This window comes from Hypanus sabinus, chromosome 8, assembly GCF_030144855.1.
Source record: "Hypanus sabinus isolate sHypSab1 chromosome 8, sHypSab1.hap1, whole genome shotgun sequence".
In the NCBI taxonomy this organism is placed as follows: domain Eukaryota; kingdom Metazoa; phylum Chordata; class Chondrichthyes; order Myliobatiformes; family Dasyatidae; genus Hypanus; species Hypanus sabinus.
In genome coordinates, this window is record NC_082713.1 from 128,220,317 (window position 1) to 128,247,910 (window position 27,594).

The 27,594-nt window shown below is 42.6% G+C and overlaps 1 protein-coding gene across 1 annotated transcript in view; it reads left to right on the forward strand.

Annotated features, from left to right (window-relative positions):
- LOC132397669 (uncharacterized) overlaps positions 1 to 27,594 on the forward strand; it is a 258,258-nt gene that overhangs the window by 208,750 nt on the left and 21,914 nt on the right. Inside the window, exons 71-78 of the mRNA XM_059976438.1 lie at positions 573 to 816; positions 4,745 to 4,824; positions 7,357 to 7,492; positions 11,999 to 12,199; positions 13,503 to 13,610; positions 15,613 to 15,720; positions 21,118 to 21,471; positions 26,618 to 26,716. Of these exons, the coding sequence (XP_059832421.1) occupies positions 573 to 816; positions 4,745 to 4,824; positions 7,357 to 7,492; positions 11,999 to 12,199; positions 13,503 to 13,610; positions 15,613 to 15,720; positions 21,118 to 21,471; positions 26,618 to 26,716 (1,330 nt within the window). The remainder of the gene's footprint in view (positions 1 to 572; positions 817 to 4,744; positions 4,825 to 7,356; positions 7,493 to 11,998; positions 12,200 to 13,502; positions 13,611 to 15,612; positions 15,721 to 21,117; positions 21,472 to 26,617; positions 26,717 to 27,594) is intronic.

The window sequence follows — 27,594 nt, forward strand, 5'->3', positions numbered from 1 at the left end:
TTCTAAAAGGACGCCCCCTCTATTTTGAGGCTGTGTCCTCTAGTCTTAGACTCTCCCAACATAGGAATCATCCACTCTATCAAAGTCTTTCACCATTCAATTGTTTTCAATACGGTCACCTCGTCATTCTTCTGAATTCCAGTGAATGCAGGCCCAGAGCCATCAAACACTCTTCGTATGAGAAGCCGTTCAATCCTGGAATTATTTTTGTGAAACTCTTTTGAACCCCCTCCAGTTTCAGCACATCCCTTCTAAGATAAGGGGCTCAAAGCTGCTCACAATACTCCAGGTGAGGCCTCACTGGTGCTTTATAAAGCTTCAACATTACATCCTTGCTTTTGTGTTCTAGTCCTCTTGACTATATGTACCATTTATGTGCCACTTCCGTCATCCCTCTTTCTTCCTCCCACTAATTTTTGTTTTCCCAGTTTATCCTTGATTATTTCTCCTGTTACTTCACTTAGTAAAATTCTACAAATTTTTATTGCGAGATGAATGCGCCTTACTAAGCCATTCATTATTAACCTGGACTCTGTTTGGTAACCCACGTCTTTGGTAAATCCCTTTTCTAGTTGCCTCTGAGAATTTTACCCTGCTGTCTCTGGACACACTTCCCGGGCTCTACTACTATTACACTGGCACGGAAGGACAACACCCATACATCGCACAGCAACACTTTTCTGTCTATGACTGCAGTGACAGAGAGCATCAACAGCGTGAAAAGACTGTGTCATACTACATGATTGGCTCCAATGTTATGTGCAACTCAATTGAAATCATTTGTGACAGACTACTCCAGTCTAACACAAGCTACAGGTGAGCTGTACTCTGACCATTACAGAATTGTTTTCACTGGAAGAAACTTTTGCTTGATTTCTAAAAAACAGGTGTCCCCTATATACCATGCAGTGTATGGTGACTGATAGGCATTAGGTATGTGCTCTTAAAAATAGTTGATTGGGTTTAAATTAAAAATAAATAGAAATGGTTATAAATACTAATTCTACAGATGCTGGATATCCAAAGCAACACACACAAAATGCTGAAGGAACTCAGCTGATCATACTGCATCTATGGAAATGAGTAAACCATCAGTGTTTCAGGCCAAGATCCTTCTTCAGGACTGGAAAGGAAGGTGGAAATTGCTAGAATGAGAAGGTGGGCGAAGGAGAAGGAGGATAGCTAGAAGGTGACAGGTAAAGCCAGGTTGGTAGGAGAAGTAAAGGCTGGAGGCAAAGGAATCTGATAGGAAAAGTGAGTGAACCATAGGAGAAAGGCAAGGAGGAGAAGATCCAGGGGAAGGTGATAGGCAGGTGAGAAGAGATAATAAGCCAGAGTGGGGAATAGAAGAAGGAAACTGGTAAATATTTCCACTGGAAGAAATCAATATCCATGCCATCAGGTTGGAGGCTACACAGATTTAATACAACGTGTTGCTTCTCCACTCTGAGGGTGACCTCATCATGACACAAGCAGAGGCTATGGACCGAGATGTCGAAATGGGAATCAGAATTAAAATGTCTGGCCACCAGTAAGTCCCACTTTTGGTGAAAGGAGCGGAGGTGCTCGATGAAGTGGTCCCCCAATTTACAACAGGGGTCTCCGATGTAGAGGAGGCTGCATTGGGAGCACCAGACGCAATAGATGACCCCAACGGATTCGCAAGTGAATCGTTGCATCACCGAGAAGGACTGTTTGGGGCCCTGAATGGAGGTGAATGGGCGGGAGTAGCACTTTTGCCGCTTACAGGAATAAGTGCTGGGAGGGAGAATAGTGAGGAGGGACAAATGGTCAAGGGAATTGTGGAGGGGGAGATCCCTATGGAAAACGAAGGAGGGTAAATAAAGGTTTGCTGGTAAGATTCCTTTAGAGATGGTGGAGGTTGCAGAGAATGATGTGTTACGTGTGGAGGCTGATGGGGTGGTATGTTGGAACAAGAGAAATGGTGGCACTTTTGCCATGTCTATCACAGTTGCCCAGAATATCCTTTGTCATTGTGCAGAGTCCAAAGTCAAATGGGCTGATATTCTGAATTGATGACTAAAGGCAGAGAATTGTTGCAATGCCTATTTGACAGCACCTGTGAAGAGAACTTTTAATGATTACCTTTCTTCCGAATATGAATCTAAGCCCATTTTCTGGCAGTACTTGTTTAAGATCGGCTTGGTTTGGTTCTGAGTTGAAAGGAGGGTGGAGCAGAGGGGCATGTTTTATGAAGGAAAATTAATGTTTCTGCTTTCTTTTCTCTTCCCTTCAAATATGCTAAGTTCCAGCTGTACTGTTCTGCTGGAACAAGCAGTGTATTCAGCCCAACGCAATGCACACCAAATGCTGAAGGAACTCAGCAGGTCTAGCAGCAGCTATGAAAATGAATAAACAGTCGGCGTTCTGGGTGAAGACACTTTTTCAGGACTGGTGAGGAAGGGGAAAGATGCCAGAATAAAAAGGTGGGGGAAGGGAAAGGAGGACAAACTAGAAGGTGATAGGTAAAGTCGTGTGGATGGGAAAGCTAAAGGCCTGGAGAAGAAGGAACCTGACAGAAGAGGAGACTGGCTCATGGGAGAAAAGGAGGAAAGAGAAACACCAGGGAGAGGTGATAGGCAAGTGGGGAATAGAAAGGGGGAAGGAAGAGGGGAAATGGAAAGAAAGAAAAAATAAATTACTGGAAAGAGAAATTGATGTTCATGCCATCAGGTTGGAGGCTCTCCAGATGGAATATATGATTTTGCTTCTGCACCCTGAGTAGCCTCATCATGGCAAAAGTGAGGATCATAGACCAACGTGTCAGAATGGGATTGGGAATAGAAATCAACAAAGCAGTCCCCCAATTTACATCAGTTCTCACTAATGTAGAGGGGGCCACATCAGGAGCACCAGATACCACAGATGACCCCAACAAATTCACAGGTGAAGTGTTGCCTCACCTGGAAGGGCTGTTTCGGGCCCTGAATGGAGGTGAGGGAGGAGGTGAATGAGCAGGTGTAACATTTCTGTTGCTTGCAAGGATGTGTGCTAGGATGGAGGTTAGTGGGCAGAACAAATGGACAAGGGAATCATGGAGGGACCAATCTTTGCAGAAAGTGGAGAGTGGGCTGGAGGTATAGATGGGTTTGGTAAAAGGATCCCACAGGAGTTGCAAAGAATGATGTGTTGGATCCAAAGGCTCATGGACTGGTAGGGGAGGACAAGCGGAACTCTACCCTCATTAAGGTGGCAGGAAGATGGGGTGAGTATGGATATCTGAGAAATGGAGGAGATGTGGGTGAGGGCAGCATCAATGGAGGAGGGAAAACCCTATGCTTTGAAGAAGTAGGACATCTCTGATGTCCTGGAAAGAAAAGCCTCATCCTGGGGACAGATGCAGTGGAGATGAAAGAAATTAGAAAAAGGAATTGCATTTTAACCGGAGACTGTGGGAGAAGGTATAATTGAGATAGCTGTGGGAATCTATTCTGCCCACCTGGTCAGACCTAACTTTTGAACCTGACATTAAATATCCACAGGCAAATCTACTGTTGAATGGTGTGGTAATTTGTACAGTATTAATTGGAGAGGGGTGGCCATGGTTATTTTGATCCTTGCTCAATCTAGGCCAATTAAAATAATCTAAATATGTGCAGATTCATTCCAGCAAATTCTCAGTTCTGAGGAAGGATCGTCAGCTTGAAATGTTAACTGTCTTGCTGCCTGACCTGCTGAGTTTTACCAGCATTTTCTGTTTTCATATCAGATCGGTTGACTCAGTGTACACCATAGATGGGACATGAACTCCTATATATGTATAAGTAAGCAAGGATTTAGATATGACACATTTTTCACAAAATAAACGGCACTTTCAGCGAATGAATTACTTCTTAACTATATTCGCTGTTGTAATATTAAAAGACAAGACTGATATATCCTTACTAGCAGCAGCACTTAATCAATCTTTTAATAATCTTCGTTAAGAGCTGATTATTGGTCATAAGAACTTCCTGCTCCGTTTTATTTCTAATAGTACCTTGGGTTAAATTAAGTACATCCTTCAGAAAGGGTCCCATCCAAACAACAGCACCTCTACCAATGCAGCAGTCCTTCTGCCACTTTGAATAAGTTTCAGAGTAATGGAACTCACAGGCTTTAGTCGTGCAATAAGACAGTTCCTGAAAATACGATTTATTTTGCAAGAAGGTAGCAATTTAGGGAAGATGTGATGGAGAAAGAGTGAAGTACAATTTAGATTCAATTATTGGTCTCCGTGCATTAGTTAAGGCATGTGGTGCTTATCACTGGCCGAGATAATTAGCCAATAAATTAACTGCTGCCTTTTTTATTCTATGGCTTCAACCTCTGTCAAATTCAATCAGGGTTATTCCAGCCATATAGAGCTGAAGAACCTTAGTTTGATTTTGATTCTGTCATGGCTGTATCTGATCTCATTGGTGCACCAGTTCAGATGGTGTCCACAAAATGACTTTCCACTCATAAACCAGCTAGCAGCGTTGGAAGGTGCACCAATTTGAAGTGAAAAGGTATTCAAGTGTAGCATCACCTCCATCACTCAGTTTTCTGGTTCCAACATAAGGAGTATGTGAACTCCTCATGGAACCCACCCTCAAGCCAACAGCTTATGAAAAGGCAAAGTCATAGGAAAGAATAAAGACTGGCCTGGTTAACAGAAACTCCTCTATGAAAACTTCATCCTGCTACAGTTTTGGCTGAGATTTTGAGAAATTGATCTAACTTGCATCTTCGATCCCTACAGAATCAAGTACATTCTGGCTGATCAACATAAAGGAGAGATCATGAGCAGTGATTGGTCAGATACATTCAGGACCAAGACAGGTAAACGCCAAATGGAAACAAAGAACGCAAGTCTCCAAAGCCGTCAGGAGAAAGATTTAAAAGGGGCTGGAGGGACAACTTCTTCACACAGAGGGTGGTGCATATATGGAATGAGCTGTGATGTGAAGTGATTGAGGCAGGTACAATAATAAGACATTAGGATAAGTACACGGATTTAGAGGGATTTGAGCCAATTGCGGGCAAATAGGACTAGCCTGGTGTGCACCATGATGGCATGGATGAGGTGGGTCAAAAGGCCTGTTATCATGCTCTGGAAATGAGTGGCAGAAAAAGCCTTGCATTGTTACCTTAACTGTGCAGATGAATCATTCTCAAGGGTGAATGGGTTTTCTATGTAGCTGAGGTACTGCATTTGTGAATGAATACACTGGCACAAAGGCTGTTGAAACTTAACAGTGTTTATCTCTGCCTCCAATGCTATGGGGCTATAAGTTACATTTGGATAACAATGGTTCTGAAAGGGATTTGCATTTGATAAGCACCTCAGGACAGCTTCTGTTTGGAAGGAGCAGCAAACACCTCAGCTAACTGAAATGATTATGATCTTTAGGCAACGCGAGTGAATCTGCAGATGCTGGAAATAAACAAAAACACAAAATGCTGGCAGAACTCAGCAGGCCAGACAGGAACTATGGGAGGAGGTAGCGACGACGTTTCGGGCCGAAACCGGAGGGTCGTCACTACCTCCTCCAATAGATGCTGTCTGGCCTGCTGAGTTCTGGCAGCATTTTGTGTTTTGATTATGATCTTTGTTCATCAGAGAAGCTCTGTCTCATTTCCTGTAGATTAGAAAGAGGATGTCAACAGGAAATGAGTCAAAGTTTATCAGGAAAAATGAAGGATATAATCACAAGCAAGTTTGCCAAAAGATATTCAAACCTAATTGTGATCTTGCACATTTAAAAAATCAGCTCCAAAAAAGGAATAGGAAGAAAGAAAGAAGAAAATACTGGAGATACTTTGTCAGTTCAGGTAGCGACTGTGCAAAAAGAAAGGAAGTTAATAATGGGAGACAATTACCTTCCATAGAACCAAGGAAAATTTAGAAATCACACTTGTTTTAAGTTTTAGTGCTGGGGGAAATGTGGAGATAGTCTGTGAGAAGGTGGAGACCAAAAGAGTTTGTGATGGAAATGGTGGTATTGGCAGCTGAGAGAGGTGCATGTGAGGCTTATTAATCACTGTCCATCAGGAGTTATCAATAGAAGATGGTGAATGGCACTTTAAATCTCCACCAAACAGATCTGCTGCTGATGATGAATCTTCACTGTAGTTCTCAGCCAATAATGCCTCCAGCTATGTCAATCAAGTTCCCTTGCTCTGGATCCCTCTGTTCTACCCGCCCTCCCTCTTCTCTACAACTTACAACACTTATTTTATAACCTTCCCTTACTTAAATGAAAGGTCATTCATCTGGAACTTAAATTCTGTCCCTCTCGGCAAGGATGAGTGTTGCTATTATTTTCTGTTTTTCATTTTATTTCGTATTTCCAATATCTAGTTTGTTAAAAAATTTTCAGTGGTGCAGAAGGCATCGTGTGTTTCAGACTCCACTTTGTTATACCAAGTGACAGAATATAAGGTTTTTCTCATAATGCCCCATGTACTTCAGCCACAATTTGACTCCATCCGTGAGAAGATGACATAAAGCTCTTGTGAGAGCAGGGAGGCAGTGGAACGCAGCAGCAGTTTCCTCCGGTGGCCTGCTAGTCGGAGGATATTCATGCTTAGTTGTGAATGGAATTAAAACATATAACATGAGACATTGGAGCAGAATTAGACCATTTGTCCCATCAAGTCCACTCTACTATTTCATCATGGCTGATCTATTTCCTTCTTAACCCCATTCTCCTGCTTTCGCCCCATAATCTTTCATGCCCTGACTAATAAAGAGCCTATCAACCTCCACCTTAAATACACCCAGTGACCTGGCCTCCACTGCCACCCATGATAACAATTACCACTCTCTGGCCTGAATATTACTCAGTTAACATCTAACCCTATAATGGAAGGAAGATAATTAATAAAATGGATGAAGATGGTTGAGACTGAGGAACTCCTGAAGTAATATTTTGAAGTTGGTATTAATGTCCTCCCACAACTGCAGCCATCTTCCTTTGTGCTGGGTATGTTTTCACTGGGATGTTTTCTTTTTAAAGCCATTAACTTTAATTATTCCACAGCTCCTTTACATCACATGCAATCAAATGCTGCCTTGATATCAAAGCAATCATTCTCATCTCACCTTTAGAATTCAGATCTTTCATCCACACTTGGACCAAGACACTGACGAGGTCTAGAGCCAAGTGTTCCTGGTGAAAATCCAGTCCATTGTGAGTGGCACTGCTGCCGATAGTTTCTATCACTGCTGATCATCAAGTATAGACTGATTTTGAGAGTAATTACCCAGATCGGATTTGTTCAGCTTTTTTGAGAGCTGGAGGTTCCTGGACAATTTTACGTTGTCAATAAATGCTAGTGTTGTTCTGACCACAATGTTTTGTCTCACAGCAACTACTCCTCACCAAGTACTGGAAGACAACTGGCAGCGGTCTGCAGGGATGATCGTCATCACAGTCATATCATTGTTTCTCCTCTGCTTCCTACTCCTTTGCCTTCTCCTTATGTGCTGCTACAGAAAGAAAAGGTTCGTGGAAAGGAATTTAAATAAAGCCAGTTGCCTCACCACCCTCAGGAGCACATCTCTATTCCAGGCACAGGGGAGTGATGGTGGGAGCACTAATGAGAATTTTGGATGTGGAGGTTTGGATGATCCTATGGTAGTGCAACAAGCGTCTGTCCATTGACTTCCCTTGGATCTACACAAGGTCTCATTGAAAGGCAAACTCACCACTCTACCCAAGTTGAGAACCTCTTGCTGCATTTCATATGGTGCTACCCCACCTAAAGCAGAATAAACAATCTGTCAGAAATATCACTTATCCCACGGAACTAGAGACGGTAATACCACGACCCTGTTCTATAGGGTAGTACAAAATGAAAGTAGACACTTCCACCCACTCGTCAGCCACTCATTCACACTAATCCTTCATTCATGGATTTTCCATCCTCATTGCACTCCCATTAATTCCAACTGGATTTTCACATTAACCCACACACAGGTACAATTTACAGTGGTCTATTAACCTACCAACCAGCACATTATTGGGATGTGGGAGGAAGCTGCAGCACCCAGAAGAAGGCCCACACAGTCACAGCGAGCACGTGGAACCTCCACAAAGACAGCAGTCAAGGCCAGGATCAAACCTAGGTCTCTAGCATTACTTTTCAAGGTATATCAAGGCCTAGATAGAATGGACGGAGAGAGGATTTGGGAGTCTAGGATCAGAAGGACAGCCTTGGAATACAAGTATGTCTATTTAGAATATAGAGGAGAAGGGATTTCTTTAGACAGAGGGTAATGAATTCCATTACCATAGATGGCTGTGGAGGCCAAGTCATTGTGTATATTTAAAACGGAGGTTGATAGGTTCATGATCGGTAAGAATGTCATAGGTTACAGGAGATGTGGTTGATAGAGAAAATAAATTATGACTGAAAGATGAAGGAGACTCAATGGGCCAAAGGGCCTAATTCTGCTCCTATGTCTTATGGTTAAGAGAAAGGGTGTAGGCGGCACAGATCAAATGAGGTACCTGAGGAATATGAGAAATGCAAGAGAACACCTAAGAGAAAAATCTGGAGGGCTAAAAGAGGCCATGAGGTTGCTCTGGCAGGCAAGGTGAAAGAGAATTCCCAGGGTTTCTGCAGGTATATTATGGACGAAAGGAGAGCAAGGGACAGAATTGGTCTGCTTGAAGATCAGCATGGTCATCTATGCATGGAGCCAGAAGTGATGGAGGAGATCTTAAATTAATTTTTTGCAACTGTATTTACTTGTGAGAGAGAATCAAGGTCTATAGAACTGAGGCAAAAGGGTCATGGGCCATATCTGGATTACAAAAGAGAAGTTAGGACGTTAGGTTGGATAAATCCCCAAGGCCTGACAAGGTGTCCCCTCAGACCTTGTGGAGGGTAGTGCAAAAATCGCAGGGACTCTGGCAGAGATATTTAATCATCCTTAGCTACAGGTAAGGTGCTGGAGGACCGGAGGGTAGCAAATATTGTTCCATTGTTCAAAACAGGCTCTAAGAATAAAATGGGAAATTACAGGCAAGTGAGCCTTACATCAGTTGTGGTTAAATTATCTGAAGGTATTCTAAGGGGCAGGACATGATTATTTAGATAGTCAACATGGCATTATGTGTGATAGGACATGTCTAACCAATCTTGTAAACTATTCTGAGGAGGTTACAAAGAAGGTTGATGAAGGAAAGATGGTGGATGTTGTGTACCTTGATTTTAGTAAGGCCTTTGAGAAAGTTCCTTCTGGGAGGTTTGACTAGAATTTTAAGTCACTTGGCATTCAGGATGAATTATGAAGAAAGCACGGCAGCACCTAAACTTCCTTAGGAGTTTGGGGATGTTCAGCATGACATCTAAAACTTTAGCAAACTACTATAGATATGTAATGGAGAGTAATTGACTGGCTGCATCGTGGCCTGGTCACCCATACCCTAAAATGGAAAATCCTACAAAAATTAGTAGATACAGCCCAGTCCATCACAGGTAAAGCACTCCCCACAAATGATCACATCTACATGAAACAGTGTCACAGGAAAGAAGCATCCATCATCAGTGACCCCCCCCCCCCCACCCCACCACCACCATCCAGGGCATGCTCCCTTCTGTCTGCTGCCATCAGGAAGAAGGTACAGGAGCCTCACCACCAGGTTCGTGAATAGTTACTATCCCTCAACCATCAGGCTCTTGAACCAAAGAGGATAACTTCACTTGCCCTGTCATTGAAATGTTCCCACAACCAATGGACTTACTTTCAAGAACTCTTGATCTCATGTTCTTGATATTTATTGCTTGTTTATTACTAATTCTTTGTTTTTATATTTGCACAGTTTGTTGTCTTCTGCACTCCAGTTGAATGCCCAAGTTGGGCAGTCTTTCATTGATTCCATTAAGGTTATTATTCTATAGATTTATTGAGTATACCCACAGGAAAATGAATCTCAATGTTACATATAGTGACATATATGTACCATTGGTAATAAATTTACTTTGAAGTATTCAATTGAACTCAAAGTAGACTTAGCTGCATAAGGCCGAGAGTGGTAGTAGTGGTTGTCTCTCATACTGGAGGCCTGAACCTATTGATGATTGTCACCTTTAACAACAATTTAGGTGGTAATGTAGTCAACTGGATCAGAAAATTTGCAAATGAAACCAAGAATGGACAGCGAGGAAAGCTGCAAAGCTTGCAGTGGGACCTGGACCAGCTGGGAAAATGGGCAGAAAAGTAGCAAATACAATTTAATGCAGACAAGTGTGAAGCGTTGCACATTGGGGGGGGGGGGTTCATATTGGGGTAGGACTTACACAAATAGGACACTGAAGTGTGCAGTAGAACTAAAGGATCTGGGAATAGAGATCCAAGATTCCTTGAAAGTGATACTATCGGTAAATAGGGCCATAAAGAGAGCTTTTGATATGTTGGCCTTCATAAATCACAGCAGTAAATACAGGAGTCGGAATGTTATGTTGAAGTTGTATATGACATTGGTGAGGCCGTGTTTGAATTGTTGTGTGCAGTCCTGGTCGCCTACCTACTGGAAGGTTATCAATAAAATTGAAAGAATGTAAAGAAAAAATGTACGTTCTTTGAGAACCTTAGTTATAGGAAAGTTTGAATAGGTTAGGACTTTATTTTCTGGAGCATAGAAGAATAAGGGAAGATCTTATAAGGGTATACAAAATCATGAGTGGTAATGATTCAGTACATATATGCAGTCTCTTCCCACTGAGGTTGGGTGAGAATAGATCTAGGTGTCATAGGTTTAGGGTAAAAGGTGAAATGAGGGGAACTTTGTCACTCAGAGGGTTGTCTGAGTGTGGAGTGAGCAGCCATTGAAGTGGTAGATGTGGATTCAATTTTAATTTTTTAGAGAAGTTTGGATAGGTACATGAATGAGAGGGCAACTGAGGGCTTTGGTGCAGTTAGATGTGACTAGGCAGGATAACAGGTCATCGCAGACTGGATGGGCCAAAGGGCCTGTTTCTGTGCTGTAGTGTCCTAGCACTAACTCCACTATGTACCAGGAGTAATATAGGAAAGTGGAAACTTCACTCACTGAGTGGTAACGTCTTAGAATGCACAGTCTATAGTGGAATTAGATTTTCCTGGTTGGGGACAATGAACAGTAAATCCTTGGGAAAGTAGGAATTTGCATGGGTGAACTGGAGACAATTTGAGGCCTGGCTGTGACGTCCCAATATTGTGCAGTTACAATATGTACCCCTTTATGTCCAGCCTCATGGGCGGGCTGAGGGGACTGAATCTGGCTGGCCCTCTGAGAAACTCCATACCACTCAACCACAAGCGTATGACAGGCTAGAGAGAGAGCATAGGGCTTGTGATGTGACAGCCAGCCCTTCTGCAATTGGCTGATGACATTTAAAGCTGGGTTCTTTCCAAATAGTTGACAGGGATGAGGGGGAGAATTTCTCAATTAGGGCGGAAGTGAGCCTCAGTCCTATCCTGGAAAAATTCACTGAGGGGCTGCACTTTAATATATAATCTGGCGCCTTCTTAAATTACATACATTTCTCCCCCCACACCCCCAACCATTTGGACGATCCGAGCATGAAATGGGATGAGGCACTCTTATTTAGAAATGCAAGACTGAGCCGTGACCTAATGGAGGACTTTAATAACATTGACAGTGCTTCAAATACATTATGGTGGAGAGCTAGTGCAGGTTGAAAAGAATTTTATTTGAAAGGTGATTAATTTATGAAGAATGGACCAGAAGGGAAGATTTTAAATTGAAACGATGAAAATGAAGGGGAGGCAAAAGAACAATTCAAGTGTATTTCTAGAACTAAATAATAAAAGATTGCTCCCACTGGTCTGAAGAACACAAACGTAAGGAGATGAAAGTAACGAGTATATAATTGGAGGAGGCAACACCAGCTGAAGGACCAAATGTCCACCTCCTGAGCAACATTTCCACTGGGTGGGCATCTGAATGATTTATGATTTCCAGCTCTCATTGCTGCTTTTAATTTTATTCCAAAGCAGGACTGGAATCATGTGGAATACCTGGATAGGATATGACACACATTTTAAGAGGAATATACGCACGGACAATGTGTTCTCAGCAGCAGGTGGAATGCAGGAAGATCGGAAAGTGAACAATACATTGTTCGTTCTCCAACCACAGCACCAACGATACAACGAGGACAATATTCCTCAATCCTGGCAATTTCCACAATATTACAGGTGCTTGCTGTGAGGTGACACTGTAAAAGTCAGCAATTCCATTTGTCATGTTTCTGCTATGGCACAGGTCTGGTACAAGATCTGCTGCAAGCAGTACTTCTTTTGTAGACAGTCCGAATTTGTCACTTCTGAAACAGGATTAACTTTTACCATAAGTGCTGTAGATTCACAAACACAAGGGGCAGAGAACTTAGAACAATACAGTACAGGCCCTTCTGCCCATGATGTTGTGCCGACCTTCTAACCATCTCTGAGTTAGGCCCTCCATTGGTCAGGGTTGACTTTGCGTGTTGCATACAAGCTGTTTATGTTTGATACACAAGCCAGGACAGTACGATATGAAGAGAAAGCTGTTGCCAACGCAGCAGGCTCCCTCTCCATGGGGCTGATGAATCCAAAGGAACTGCAGAGACCAATACAATTTGGCACCAGCAGCATCACAGGAGTTTTTAGTCAGCATTGAACTCAATGTAGGACTGCCTTAGAGACTCCAGCTCTGGAATTTTCCTCAGGGTTTACTCCTGAAGCCTTCCCTGTGAATGGGTCTAGCCGCAGGGCAGCAGAGGTTTGAGATCAGAGTTTCCCTTCTCATAGCTGAGCTGCCAACCACAGCTGACAAGCTCCACCTGCCTGGAGTGACTAGTTTTAAGGCACTAGTAACCTGCCTTTGCCCCTTCTCCTGTCAGTGGAAAGAGTTCTGCCGGGTTTAGTAGCTAAGCCACACATGAAGGCCAGGAGCTCGTTGGCAGAGGCTATTGAGTCACACACCAGTGGGAGCATTTAATATTCAGTAAGAGCTTATCCCCACATTCCACCCTTATCTATGACAGCCTGAAGGATCCAACCTTTTTTAAGATCCATCTAACCCTTCCCTCTTATAGAGCCCTCCATTTTTCTATCACCCATGTGCCTATTTAAGAGCTTTTTAATTGCCCCTAATGTGTCTGCCTCCACCACCACCCCTGACAGGGTGTCTCCTGCACTCACCATTCACTGTGTAAAATAAAAACTTATTTCTGACATTCCCCCCATACTTTCCTTCAATCACCTTAAAACTGTGCCCCTCGTATTAGCCATTTCCATCCAGGGAAAATGCCTCCGGCTGTCCACTTGTTCGACATCTCTTACCATCTTATACTCCTCTGTTGACATCTCCCAAGAGCCCAAGCTCACTCATCCTGAGTTTGAGGAAAAGAAAATATTTCCTCATATAAAGCAAACGCTACATATTGTAAGGGAAATGATTTAGTGTGAGAAAGTCTGCAAAATGATTTAAGTCTAAGAAACCGTGCATATTTTTCAGTGGTTATGAGCAGAAGACACCGCCAATAAATCAAGGAATAAACTCCAATCACCTGTCACTCAACTGCGTCTCGCCAACCTCGGATAAAGGCATGATGATTCAGGACAGGTAAGTGTTAATCATCTACATCAGTGAAAGATCCCACATAACCTTACCCAGCTGTTTCCTTAGAAATGAGAACATAAATATTATAAAGAAACCATAATTGCCTGTGGTATTTTTGATGAAAACAGTGAAGTATGGAGAGCCAGCAAAGTTAATGATGAAAAATTGGCCCTACTCTTTGGAAATGACAACTATCACAGAACCAGGATGTTTCCCGGGACGGAGTGTTTCAGTTGTGATGAGAGACTGCATAAGAAACATAGAAAACCTACAGCACATTACAGGCCCTTCAGCCCACAAAGCTGTGCTGAACATGTCCTTATTTTAGAAATTACCTAGGGTTACCCATAGCCCTCTATTTTTCTGAGCTGCATATACGTGTCCAGAAGTCTCTTAAAAGAACCTATCGTATCCACCTCCACCACCATCACTGGCAGCCCATTCCACACACTCTCCACTCTCTGCATAAAAAAACTTACCCCTGACATCTCCTCTGTACCAACTTCCAAGTACCTTAAAATTATGCCCTCTCATGCTAGCCATTTCAGCCCTGGGAAAAAGCCTCTGACTATCTGCATGATCAAAGCCTCTCATCATCTTATACTCCTCTATCAGGTCACCTCTCATCCTCCGTCGCTCCAAGGGAAAAAGGCCGAGTTCACTCAACCGGGTTTGACATGTTTGTTTTCCCTGGAGCGAGAAGGCTGAGAGGGGACTTGTGTCTGAAATTATGAAAAGTATAGACAGTACTTTGTCATTGGTTTATGATTGTCATATGATACCGAGACACAGTGAAACATGTGTTGCATGCCATCCAGGCGGACATCAAGTGTATCAAGGCAGTACAGAAGGAAAACTTATAAAGCTAGGTTTAGCATAAGTGATAAAAGGATCAGAATGGAGCTGAAGAGAATTTTTTTTCACCCAGAAAGTGGTTTGAAACCGGAATGCACTACTTGAGCAGATGTTAGAGGTAGATATTCTCAAAATCTTTTAAAAGGTATTTGGACATGCACTTGAATCAGCAAGGCATAGAAGCTATAGATCAAGTGCTCATAAGTGGGAACGGTGTCGATGAGACCTTATGGTGGGCATAGACATGGTGGGCCAAATGGCCCATTTCTATGGTGTATGAATTTATGATTCAAAGATATAAACATTTGGATAGAGTGGACAGTTGTCATGCAAAGAGTGATTTTGGTTAACAGTGCAGTGTCAGACAATGGAATTCTTGTCACAGCCACTTGTCACAGCAGATCTCCAGTGAACAAGCCTCTGAATGGACAAGTGTCTTTATAGAAAAAGGAGGGCAATGGTGGGATAAAAAGATGAATGAGTGAGGGTTGGAATGCAAAGGGTAAGAAGGAACTGTGAGAGGCAATGATAATGAAATAAACATAGAGAGGCTGAGAGATAAATAAACTGGAGGAGTGTAATGGAATAGTCATTGCAGTCTTCTCATGGAGTTTTTGCAACAAATACCATTCTTCCACCTATTAAAGTTAGAAAGAAAATTATGCAGGGACAGAGGGTAATCCAGCAGAGTGTTGGGACAGCCCATGTGGTGACCTCAGCTGGCCAGCAAGAACAGAACAATGCCATGAGCTGTAAGAGGTGGTGAGGACAGATACACTCATCCCATGGGTGCCAACAGAGCTGTTACCATCCCAAGGTGGTTCAGAAGAGCGAAATCTGATCCACCGTAGGAGATATTAGAACCATGACCCAAATGTTTGGGCACCAATACATTCAAAAAGTTTTAACTGAAAAGAGAGAGATGGAGTGGGAAAGTGTTTCGTAACCGAGCACTCAGACAGCTGAAAGCTCAGCTCAGTGGGGGTGCCATCAGTACAACAGATTCAGAAGAGCAGAATTTTAGGTTGGAAGAGAGAAGTCATTGTCAGAGAGTTCACCTGCCTGAGAGGAACATAATTTGCTAAGGTTGGAGTAAAAAAGCACCCAATTAAAGAGAATTTCCCCCTTTTTAACTTTCATTCCTTTCTAGTGTTTATGGAGACAAGGAGTCAAGAAGACAAGGGATGGGCTCTAATCATCTGTCATACAGCACCCTCAGTAACTCTACATCCTATGATGGCCTGGCCTTCCAGAAGAGGTACAGACTCTTGAGTTGTAATGTGGTTTTAGTCTGTGCTTGACTGGCTGGCGTTTCTCCAAAATACTTTCTTCCAAGCTAATTGCAACTGCTACAATGTGCCTTCCACCTGCTGTTACAGTATCTGCAGAATGTCCAGATGGAAATCAAGTGTCCTCAAAGTCAATGTCGAGTTTATTGTCATATGCACAAGCACATGTTTGCACGGGCGAAATGATAAACATTACAGCAGCAGCACAGGCATGTAGCATTATATAAGCAGCACTATGGTGATAATTGTATTAAAAATATACGTTGAAGGTGCTAGCAGGATCCAAAGCATCAAGTATTAGGTGCTCTAGGAGAGGGATAGTTCCGTTATAACATCATACCGCGTATCTCTCTGGTGTGCCACCAATGAGTTAGCGGTCAGGCGAGGGTTTAGGGTCAGGGAGTAGGGAGAGTTAGATGTCAGGGTAGTAAATAAGTATCGGGGGCAAGAGACCATGCTCAGAGTCAAAGTCGGAGCACTCCGCGATTGAAGGTCAGCATTTTCAGAGGCAATGAAGGTGCAGTCCAGCGACCTCCAGCTGGGCGAATCCCGGGTCAGAGGTTCATGCGAGTGGGAGGCATGAGTGCCAGTGGCAACCCCAGGCCACTGGGGTCAGAGGTCCATGCAAGTCCAGAGATCAAGGTCTGAGGGTAAAACCTGTGATCAGTGGGCCAAGGACCGAAAGTCAAAGTCTCGTGATCGGAATACCCCGTAGTCAGTAAAGTCCAGAGGACAAAGCTGAAGGTCAAAGTCCAGAGTTCAGCAAGCCCCAGGTGGAGGCCTGAAGTCTTAAAGCCTGAGAGTACAGGCCAGGGACTTGGGTGTCAGTCGCGGCCTGTCTTGGGGGAAGGGGGGTGGGGTGTGTGTGTAGCTAAATAACTACAACAATGAATCAAATACATCTGTGGATTCCAAATATGTATGTAATAGAGTATCTCGTGATGTCAGGAAGAGTCAATATTAATCATTCTCAATACTCCGAGTGTGAAGGTTTGCCACCATTGGGATGGTCATCCATCTTGCCTTCGATACTCTGTTGGGATTCCTATGTATAACCTCTTGTTTCCATCTCCTCATGGGGGTCTGCCATTCCTCTGCTTCTGGGCTGAATCTTTGCCAGTGCTCATCCTGTTGGAGTCTGCTGTTCCTCCACACCTGGTTCCAGTCCTGTCAGTGACCACCGTGACAAAGGATGATGAATCTGTGGAATCCATTGCCACAGACAGTTTATTGGGTATATTTAAGGTTGACAGGTTTTTGATTAATCAGGGCATCAAAGGTTATGGAGAGAAGGCAGAAGAATGGGGTCAAGAGGGATAATAAATTAGCCATGTTGGAATGGTGGAGCAGACGTGAATGGCCTGATTCTGTTCCAATATCTCATAGTCTTATCTCTTTTCAAGAAGCATTTATACAGCAGCTTGGGAAAATTGGAAGGAGGGAGGGGTAGGCATCAGGGTCATTTTATGTGTGATCCCCTCCCCTAGGATCGGACCTCCATAATCCAGATGGACAGTGTTTGGAACTCCCCACAAAATAATCACTTTTGTTCCTTCCTTCTAATCTAAATTCTAATTTTCTCAGTCTATAATAGCTCTTTCTCTAGTTATTCAATATAATCCCACTTTAATTAGACTACTAATGGTTAGTGCAATAAGATAGACTCCTGACGTCATAATCGACCTCAATATAATCTTGAACTTTTTCTATAGCTGTTGCATTTTATTATGAATTCTGTTATTGTTTTGCCTTGTTCTACCCCAATGCACCATGCTATGATTTGATCCGTATAAACAGTATGTAAGATTGGATTTGCACCATATCTTGGTACAGGAGAGAATAATAAACCAATACTAATACCACTAATGACTAAAATAAGGCACTTCACACTGATATTCTCCCCAGGTTACTGCAGGTGTTCCTTTGTTGTTCCTCTCCACACCTTGTGCTGCATCGGATGGCAACCTTGCCGTTTCTTTAGCACTTTTGTCTGTTTTACGAGGCTGAGTTGCTAGCTTGATGCTGAACACAGCAAGGATGGAAAGCGTGCAAGGAGCTGGCTGGATTCAAACCTGGGACCACTCGCCTGGAAATCTAGTGCAGATGCCACTACACCACCGGCTGTCATAACAGGGTTCTATAAGCCATTTCTAAACTGAACAGTTCATGAAAATGCAACTGCAGACTGAGCTCTCACCAGTCTGTGGCCCGGTATCAAACAGCAAATCTATCTGCAGATTCTCACAAACATTCGTTTGCAATGTATGTATGGGCTTTACATTAGTCAGATATTCGTAGCCCAGGGAAGAACTGTACACTCCAGTAATTTATCATAAAACCATAAGACCTAGGAGCAGAATATGGCTATTCAGCCCATCAAGTCTGCTCCAGCATTCAATCATGGCTGATTTTTATTATCCCTCCCTACCCCACTATCCTGCCTTCTCCCCATAACCTTTGATACCTTAACTAATCAAGAACCTATCAAACTTCATTTTAAATATACCCAATGGCTTGATGTAAGCTGTCTGTGGCTAAGACTTTCACAGATTCACTATGCCTAAAGAAATTCCTCATTTCAGTTCTAAATGAGCAACACTCTATTCTGAAACATCCTCTGCACATCCACCCTCTCTAGCCCTTTCAATATTCGATAGGTTTGAATGAGATCCTTCCTCATTCTCCTAAATTCCAGTGAGTACAGACCCAGAGCCATCAAACCCTCCTCATACGTCAACCCTTTCAGTCCAAGAATAAATCTCATGAACCTCCTTTGGACCCTCATCCTTGCTCTCATAATCAAGTCCTCTTGAAATGAATGCTAACATTGCATTTACCTTCCTTACCAACTCAATCTGCAAGTTGGACTTTAGAGAATCCTGCATGAGGATTCCCAAATACTTCTGCACTTCTGATCTCTGAATTTTCTTCCCATTTAGAAAATTGTCTATGCCTTCATTCCTTCTGTGAAAGCTCATGAGCATACAGTTCCCTACACTATATTTCATCTGCCACTTCTTTTCCCATTCTTCTAATCCATCAATGTTCTTATGAAGACTTCGCTATCCTCAACACCTCCTACCCCTTGCCTATCTTCGTATTATCCACAAACTTGGGCATCAATTCTGTCATCCAGGTCTTTGACATATAATGTGAAAAGAAGCAGTTCCAACATCGACCACTGTGGAACACCACTAATCACTGGCAGCCAACCAAAAAAGGCTCTCTTTATTCCCATTCTCTGCATCCTGCCAGTCAGCCAAATTTCTATCCATGCTAGTATCTTTCCATGGGCTCTCACCTTGTTTAGCAGCCTCAGGTCAACATCTTGTCAAAAGCTTTCTGAAAATCCAAGTAAACTACACCAACTGACTCTCCTTTGTCTATCCTGCTTGTTATTTCCTAAAAGAATTCCAACAGTTTCCCCTTAGGGAAACCATATAGACTTTGGTGTATTTTATCATGTGCCTCTAAAAATTCTAAAACTTCATCCTTAATAATGGACTTCGAGATCTTTCCAATCACTGAAGTCAGGCTAAAAGGCCTATAATTTCCTTTCTTGTATCTCCTCCTTTCTTAAAGAGTGGAATGACATTTGCAATTTTCCAGTCCTCCAGATCATTCCAGAATCTAGTAATTCTTGAAAGATCATTACTAATGCCTCCATTATCTCTTCAGCTACCTCTTTCAGAACCCTGTTGTGCAGTTCATCTGGTCCAGATGATTTATCTACCTTCAGACCTTTTGGCTTCCCAAACATCCTCACACTTCTGCCCCCTGATACTCTCAAATTTTGGCATATTCTAGCAGCTTCCACAGTGGAGACTGACGCAAAATGCTTTTTAAGTTTGCCTGTCATTTCTTTGTGCCCCATTACTACTTCTCCAGCATCATTTTACAGTGATCCAATATCCACTCTCTATATATCTGAAAATATTTTTAATTTCCTCTTATATTATTGGCTAACCTACCTTCATTTTTCATCTTTTCTCTCCTTATGGCTTTTTAGTTGCCTTCTGGTGGCTTCTAAAAGCTTCCCAATCCTCTAACTTCCCACTAATTGTTGGTATATTGCTTTTTTGCTCTCTTTGACTTCCCTTCTCAGGCACAGTTGCAACATTCTCCCTTTGGAATTCTTCTTCATCTTCAATCCTGCACCTTCTGAATTGCTCCCAGAAACTCCAACTATGGCTCTTTTACCATTTTCCCTGCTAGTGTCCTCTTCCAACCAACTTTGGCTAGCTCCTCTTTCTTGCCTCTGTAAATCCCTTCACTCCACTGTAGTACTAATATGTCTGACTTTAGATTCTCCCTCTCAAATCGAAGGGTGAATTCTGTCATATTATGATCACTGCCACTTAGGGTTCATTAACCTTAAGTTCCCCAATCATATCTGGTTAATTACACAATACCCAATCCAGAATTGTAGTTCCTCTAGTGGGCTTGGCCACCAGCTACTCTAAATAGCCATCCCACAGGCATTATACAAATTCCTTCCCTCAGGATTCAGCACTAACCCAATTTATCTGCATATTGAAATCCCCCATGACTATCATAACATTGCCCTCTTTACACTCCTATTCTATCTCCCATTGTAACTTATGGCCCATATCCTGGCTACTGTTCAGAGGCGTGTCTATAACTCCCATCAGGAACTTTTTACCCCTGCATTTTCTTAACTCTACCCACAAGGATTCTGCATCTTCCGATCCTGTGTCACCTCTTTCTAAGGATTTGATTTTGTTTTTTACCAATACAGCCACCCCACCCCCTCTGCCTACCTGTCTATCCTTTCGATCCAATGTATATCCTTGGATATTAAGCTCCCAGCTATAATCTTCTTTCAGTCATAACTCAGTGATGCTCAAAGCATCATACCTGCCAATCTTTAACTGCACTAAGAGATTATCTACTTTATTCTGTATACTGCATGAATTCTAACATATTCCCTTCAGTCTTGTATTCATCACTCTTTTTTTTTTGATTTTGTCCTCATGTTACACTTCAACTCATTCCACTAACTGCAATCTTGCCCCGTCATCTGCCTGTCCTTCCTGACAATCTCACTACAACACTGCCAAGTTTTCCATCCTTTGTTGTTTTATTTACTGTGACCCAAATCAACTTTAATTCTGTATTATTATTATTTGACATCCATGCTCACATAGTCCTAAACTGGGTATTCCCTTGGTATCTCAGGTGTGGAGCAGATACCATCGGTCTCCAACAGGAATGCCACTACCTGCCTATGGTTAATACTTGACCAGTTCAGCATTGTCTGCACTTACAATAGGGGATTCTGTGTCACTGTGAGATGCCATTGAGCAGCTGAGAATTAACTGTCTTTCCTTTTTTTGCAACTCCAGAGATTTCGATCAGAAACAGCTGGTTCAGACCGGATTCACCGGGCATCGATGGATCTGGAATGGAAAAGTTCCAACCAGATCAATTCAGACGGGGTCTTTTCGGAGTGGCTCAGAATCGAATCGATTGATCCAGACGGGATCAGTTCAGAGTGGGTCCACTCAGTCCAGATCTGTACTGGACAGATCAACTCAGACTCTGCAGTTATGGAATGGATCCATTAAGACTGAATCAAACCAGACTGAAATGGCCAAGATGGGATGGGCTGAGACTGGATCAGTCTACACAGAGTCAATACAGCATGGATTAGCTCCAACTGGATTAAGGGAACACACAGTGGCTCCCATGGCCACCAGGTATTTGGTAACTGTAAATTTATAAAGGCACCCAACACAGAAACTGGCCCTGTGACTATTGGGTCCATGACAAGCATAAAGCACTAGTCCCACTGTATTCTCCCAATATTCCCATTAATCCCCACAAATTCTTCCCACCTCCAACAGTACGTTAAAGTGGCCAATTAACCTATGAACCTGCACGTCTTCGGGATGTGCGAGGAAACCAAAGCAACTGGAGGAACCCTCGTGATCTCGGAGAAAATGGGCACATACAGCAGTCAGGATTGCTGGAATCGTGAGGCAGCAGCTCTACCTGATGGGCCATTCTCTTGTCCACTACCAGGCAGATATCAAAGGCCAGTTTAGTTTTCATTGTAGGGAAAAGTGATGTCAGTGAAGGGTCCAGAGCCACATAATGTTTCAGGTTCAGTGTCCTGAAGTAGCAGCTAGATTTTGAGAGATGTTCCAGATAACCCCACCCATTCTGCCATAAATAATAGAAAACCTGCATCTGCTGGAATAAGAAAATGAAATGTGAGAACAGGAGTAATCTTGCTTATGATTCCACCTACATTCAAAACAGCCTGCTGATTTTGTACCCACTACACATACACCAGTGAAGATTGACTAATCCTCAAATCCAAACTATTGCTAGCTATGAAATCATAAGCCTGCAATAGATTAACAATAGACTAATAGAACAAGTGTTCTCTAACAGTGTCCAGCTAGTTTATAGTTTTCTATATGGTTATCTTTCACCATCCCTCTTGGTATTATAACATCTTACAAGACAGAAAGAGGATGTTACTAGATTATGACTCTTCAGGCATGATCCAGCATTCCCACTGTCCCGACATATTTTCCTCTCGAAGTCCACTTTCTCATTGTAGATCACTATTGAGTTCATTTCACGACCCTGCAGGCAGGCAACTTGGATTGTGTCAGCCTTGGGGTTCAGGATTTCTCCTGGCATCCGAACCCTGGCACCTGTGCGGTATTAATCCTGGCTGTTGCCTTCATTCTGTCCAAAGCCAGTTGTGAAACACAGACAGGAACCAAGCCATGGTACAACGACTGATCTTGCTCCAAATTATTGGGATTAAACATTCATTTCAGCTGAGCAGGAAAATATAACAATCAACCACTAGCCCATCAAAAGAAGGGCTGGGGCAAGATAATGTATTGGGTAGAAACCAGTGCTAGATGATGGGAACTGTAATGAATGGACAGACATAGAACATAGAACAGTACAGCAAAGAGACAGGTCCGCTGGTCACAATGTTGTGCTGAACTAATTAAACTAGTGATTAAATGCCAAACTATACTAATCACTTTTGCCTAAATAATGGCCATGTCCTTCCATTCTCTGCACATTCACATGCCTAAGGGCCACTTAAGCGCTTCCATCATATTTGCCTCCTCCACCCCAACAGCACATTCTAGGCACCTACCACCCTCTCTGTGAAAAAAAAGTGCCCAGCTCTCTTCCTTTGAACTTAACCTCTCTCAGCTTGAATGCATCCCCTCAAGAATTAGACATTTTGATGCTGGGAGGAAGGTAACAGCTGTCTTCTCTATCTGTGCCTTTCATCATCTTATAAACCTCTATCAGTTTCCCCTCTCTGTCCCTGCGTATAAATGTACATTACCAGATGTAGACGGCACTGTAGCCCGCTGTCAGCAGTGATACAAACTAATGACATGATATGTCATAGAGTTATACTCCACTGAAACAGGCTCTTCATGTTTATGTTCATACCGACCCATTTATACCGGTACTTGGCTCATAACTTCCCAGTCAATGAAAAACAATGAGGTCTCATTGGGAGTGAGTCATACTTTGAAGTAGTGAGAGAGAAAGTCAGATCTCTGCTGAGCGGGAGCCATTAAAAGCAATTGAAGTCTTGTTGGAAGTGAGCTTTAGTTGGGCCAATAAAAAAAGATGTTTGAGCAGAGCAGCCATTGTTGGAGTGGGCAGTGTAGAAGTGGAGAACTAAGGCTTTGGCTCAAGAGGCTTCAGCGAGAAGAGGCAGAGGAACAGGTAACAACAGGTCCGTTTTTCAATTATATGTAGAATTAGTTTTTAATGTAATTAAAAAGATACCAAATCACAACTAATCAAGTAAGATATGGATGTGGGATCAGGTGATGTGTTGTGGGAGACATTGGACCCAATTGTAGTTCCTGGTGACCACATCTGCAGCAAGTGTTGGCTGCTCAAGGAATTCCAGTTCAAAGTTGATGACCTGGAATCTGAGCTTCACACACTGCAATGCATCGGGAGGGGGAAAGTTACATGGATACTGTGTTTCAGTAGACAATTGTACCCATTAGATTAAATACTTCAAATACAGTACATTGCCAGACAAGAGGATGTGATTACGAGCGAGACAGGGGAGATCCCAGGAGTAGTGCTGGAGGAGCCTCAGCCCTCGACTTTGCCCAACAGTCCTGAGATTGTTTCTGCCTGGGAGGACGACAGTGGGGACTGTATGAAAGGTGAGCATCCGACCTGCGGCACTGTGGTTCAGGAAGCACCATTTAAGAGTGGGGAGTTGGAGAGAAGAAAAATGTAGCTATGACTGGGGATTGTATAATTAGGGGAATGGACAGAGTTCTCTGTCACAAGGTTTGAGAGTCCCAAAGGCTGTCTGGTGCCCAGGTTCAGGACAACTTATTTGACCTACAGAGGAATTTAGAGTGGGAGGGGAAAGATTCAGTTGTCATGATTTACATGAGTACTAGTGACATAAGAAGAGCAAGGAAAAGGATTCTGCCGAGGGAATTTCAGCAACTAGGGGCTAAATTAAAATGCAAAAACAGAAAGGTAATAATCTCTGGATTGTTACCTGAGCCATGTGCAAATTTGCAAAGGGTTAATAGGATCAGAGAGCTAAATGCTTGGCTCAAAGATTGGTGTGGGAGAAGTGGATCTGAATACATGGGACATTGGCAACAGTATAGGGGAAGGAGGGATAAGGGTCCTGGTGAATCTATAACGGGGTCTGTAAGTAGGACTTTAAAATAAATAGTTGAGGGGGTAGTTCAACAGTTTGGAAAAGTGAGGACAAAGTAAAAGGGAAGGAGAATGCAGAAGAGGTTATGAGAGTCTCCAGAGTAAAGAAAAAGACAAAATGTTTAGAAAGGGATAAGAATTTAACTTCCATTTACAGGGCGGTAAAATTAAAAAGGGTGATGAAAGGTGGATTGAAGGTGTTATATTTGAATGCACACATATACTGAATAAAGTAGATGATCTTGTACCATAGTAGATACTGGCAGGTATAACTTTGTGGGCATCACTGAGTCATAGCTAAAAGAAGATCACAGTTGTGAGCTTAACATCCAAGGATACAAATTGCATTAAAAGGACAGGCAGGTGCTCACTGAGGATGGGTGGCTCTATTGGTTAAGAAACAAATCAAATGCTTAGAAAGAAGGGACATAGGTTTGGAAGATATTGAATCCTTGTAGGTAGAATTAGAAATTCCAAGGAAAAAAGACTTTAATGGGAGTAATATACAAGCCTCTAAATAGTAGCCAGGATATGAGGTACACTGGAGTTACAATGTAAGAGAGAAGATCATGAAAAAGGGCAATGTTACAATAGTCTCGGTGGATTTCAATATGTACATAGGTAGACTGGGAAAGTTAGGTTGGTGCTGGATCCTAAGAGAAAGAATTCATAGAATGCATTGTATGTGGCTTTTTAGATCAACTTGTGGTCTGTCCCATTAAGGAAAAGGCAATTCTGGATTGGGTGTTGTGTAATGAACCAGATTTGATAAGTGAGCTTAAGGTAAAGGAACCTTTATGAGTCAGTAATCGTAATATGATAGCATTGAGCATGAAGTTTCAGAGGAAGAAGCTTAAATCGGATGTGTCAGTATTACATGGAATAAAGAGGCATGAGAGAGGAGCCACCAAAAGTTGATTGGAAGGGCATACTAGCAGGGATGATGGCAGAGCAGTGATGGCTGGAGTTTCTGAGAGTAATTCAGAAGGTGTAGGATAGATTAATCCAAAAGAGGAAGTATTCTAAAGGAAGGATGAGGGAATTGTGACAGGGAAGTCAAAGACAGCTTAAGAGCAAAAGAGAGGGCATACAGTATAATATTGCACAAATTCATGAGAAGCTAGAGGAATGGGACCTCTTCAAAAAGAGAGAAAAGATGAAATATGTAGGTAAATAAAAGAGGATAGAAAGTGTTTTTTCAGATATATAAAGAGTGAAAGAGAGGCAAGAGTGGCTATTGGACCGCTGGAAAACAATGCTGGAGAGGTAGTAATGGGGGACAAAGAAATGGTGGACGAATAATTAATATTTTGTGTCAGTCCTCGCTGTGAAGACATCAGCAGAATGCCAGTAGAAGTAAGTGTAATTGCTATTACTAAGGAGAAGGAGCTTGGGAACCTGAATGGTCTGGAGGACCAGATGGACTACACCCCAGGGTTCTGAAAGAGGTAGCTGAAGAAACTGTGGAGGCATTAATAGTGATCTTTAAAGAATAGATTCTGGAAGTCAAAGACAAGATAAGAGCAAAAGAGAAGGCATATAATCTCACACAAATTAGAGGAGAGAGTAAAAATGGTCTTTCTTCAGGGAATCCTCCATGAGCATAAGAAACCTTTGATTTCTGACATTTCTTCCTGTCTATAAAATAGTCTCTGCCTTTATTCCTTCGACCAAAAGGCTGTGAATCTGTGGAACTCATTACCACAGATAGCTGTGAAGGTCAAGTCAATAGGTATATTTAAAGACGGGATTGATAAATTCTTGATTAGCAAGGATGTCAAATATTACAGGGAGAAGGCAGGAGAATAGGTTTGAAGGGGAAAATTAAGCAGCCATGATAGGTTGATGGAGCACGCTCAAAGGGTTGAATGGCCGAATTCTGCTCCAATGTCTTATGGTCATTCCTTGGCAATTCAAGTGTTTGAATATACAATATAACATTGTGATTTATCTTTCTCCACCACACACTCAAGCAATTTGTTCTAGATTTCAACCAGTGGGTAAAAACCTCCTTCCTCAGATGCCTCCTAAACCTCCAATCCTCTTCTTAAACTCAGCCTTCTAGTTTTATATACCTGTTCTATGGAATGCACTTTCTTACAACCTACCCTACCAGTGTCCCCTCATAACCTTATATATCTCTATCAGGCTCCCCCTTGGTGTGAGGATGGTTCAAAGTCGATCAGTTCAGACTGAGATGGAAGAGGGCGGATCACTCGGGATGGGTTCAGTGCTGTCCACCAAAAGGTTAGCCAACTTATCTGATTTTGAAATTTTGGCTTTGTTTAATTGCACAGACTTTTGTCAGGAGTAGTTAGGAGGTTGAACATATTGTATATTATACACTCGGTTGAGTAACTCTCCTACACTACTCTGACAGTACCTCCCAGCCCTGCTATTTCCACCATCCAGGATTATAAGGGGTGCAGGAACATCACTCCCTGCAGATTCCCCTACAAGTTTCACAATCCCTTGATGTGAAAATTTAATACCAGCCCTTCATGGTAATTGGGTTTAATCCCGGGAACTCCTTCCTGACAGATCTGCAGGAGTAATTTCACCGGAAGGGAATACTATGGTTTGAAAAGGTGACTCTGTACCATTTTATCAATCAATGAACAATAAATTCCCAAATCCCAAAAAAAAACGAGCAAAATGTTGTCCTCTCAATGTCTCATGCTCCAGTGCTTTACTGTTACACTCTGTTGAGGTTGGGAGACTCGAGGAGAGGTTGAAGTGGACAGGCGATCAGAATAGGGGTTGTGTGAATGAGGTGGGCTGAAAGAGGGGAAATAGCCAGAACTATGTATGTTTGTATCTGTGTGTTTACAGGTTTGTGTCTGTTCTTTTATATTCATTAAGGGAATCTGAGCTTCACAGGCTGAGCCAGCATATAGAGTCAAAGTATCATATAGCATCGAAGAGGCCCTTCATGCTGACCAAGGTGCTCCATCCAAGCTCATCCTATTTGCCCACGTTTGGCTCACTGTTATCTAAAGTCTTTTTATCCAAAGACATATTCAGCTGTCTTTTAAAAACTGTTATGGCACCAGCCTCAACCACTTCCTCTGGTAGCTCATTTCTTACAAGTAACACCATTGTGTTAAAGAAAAGTTGCCCAGTCC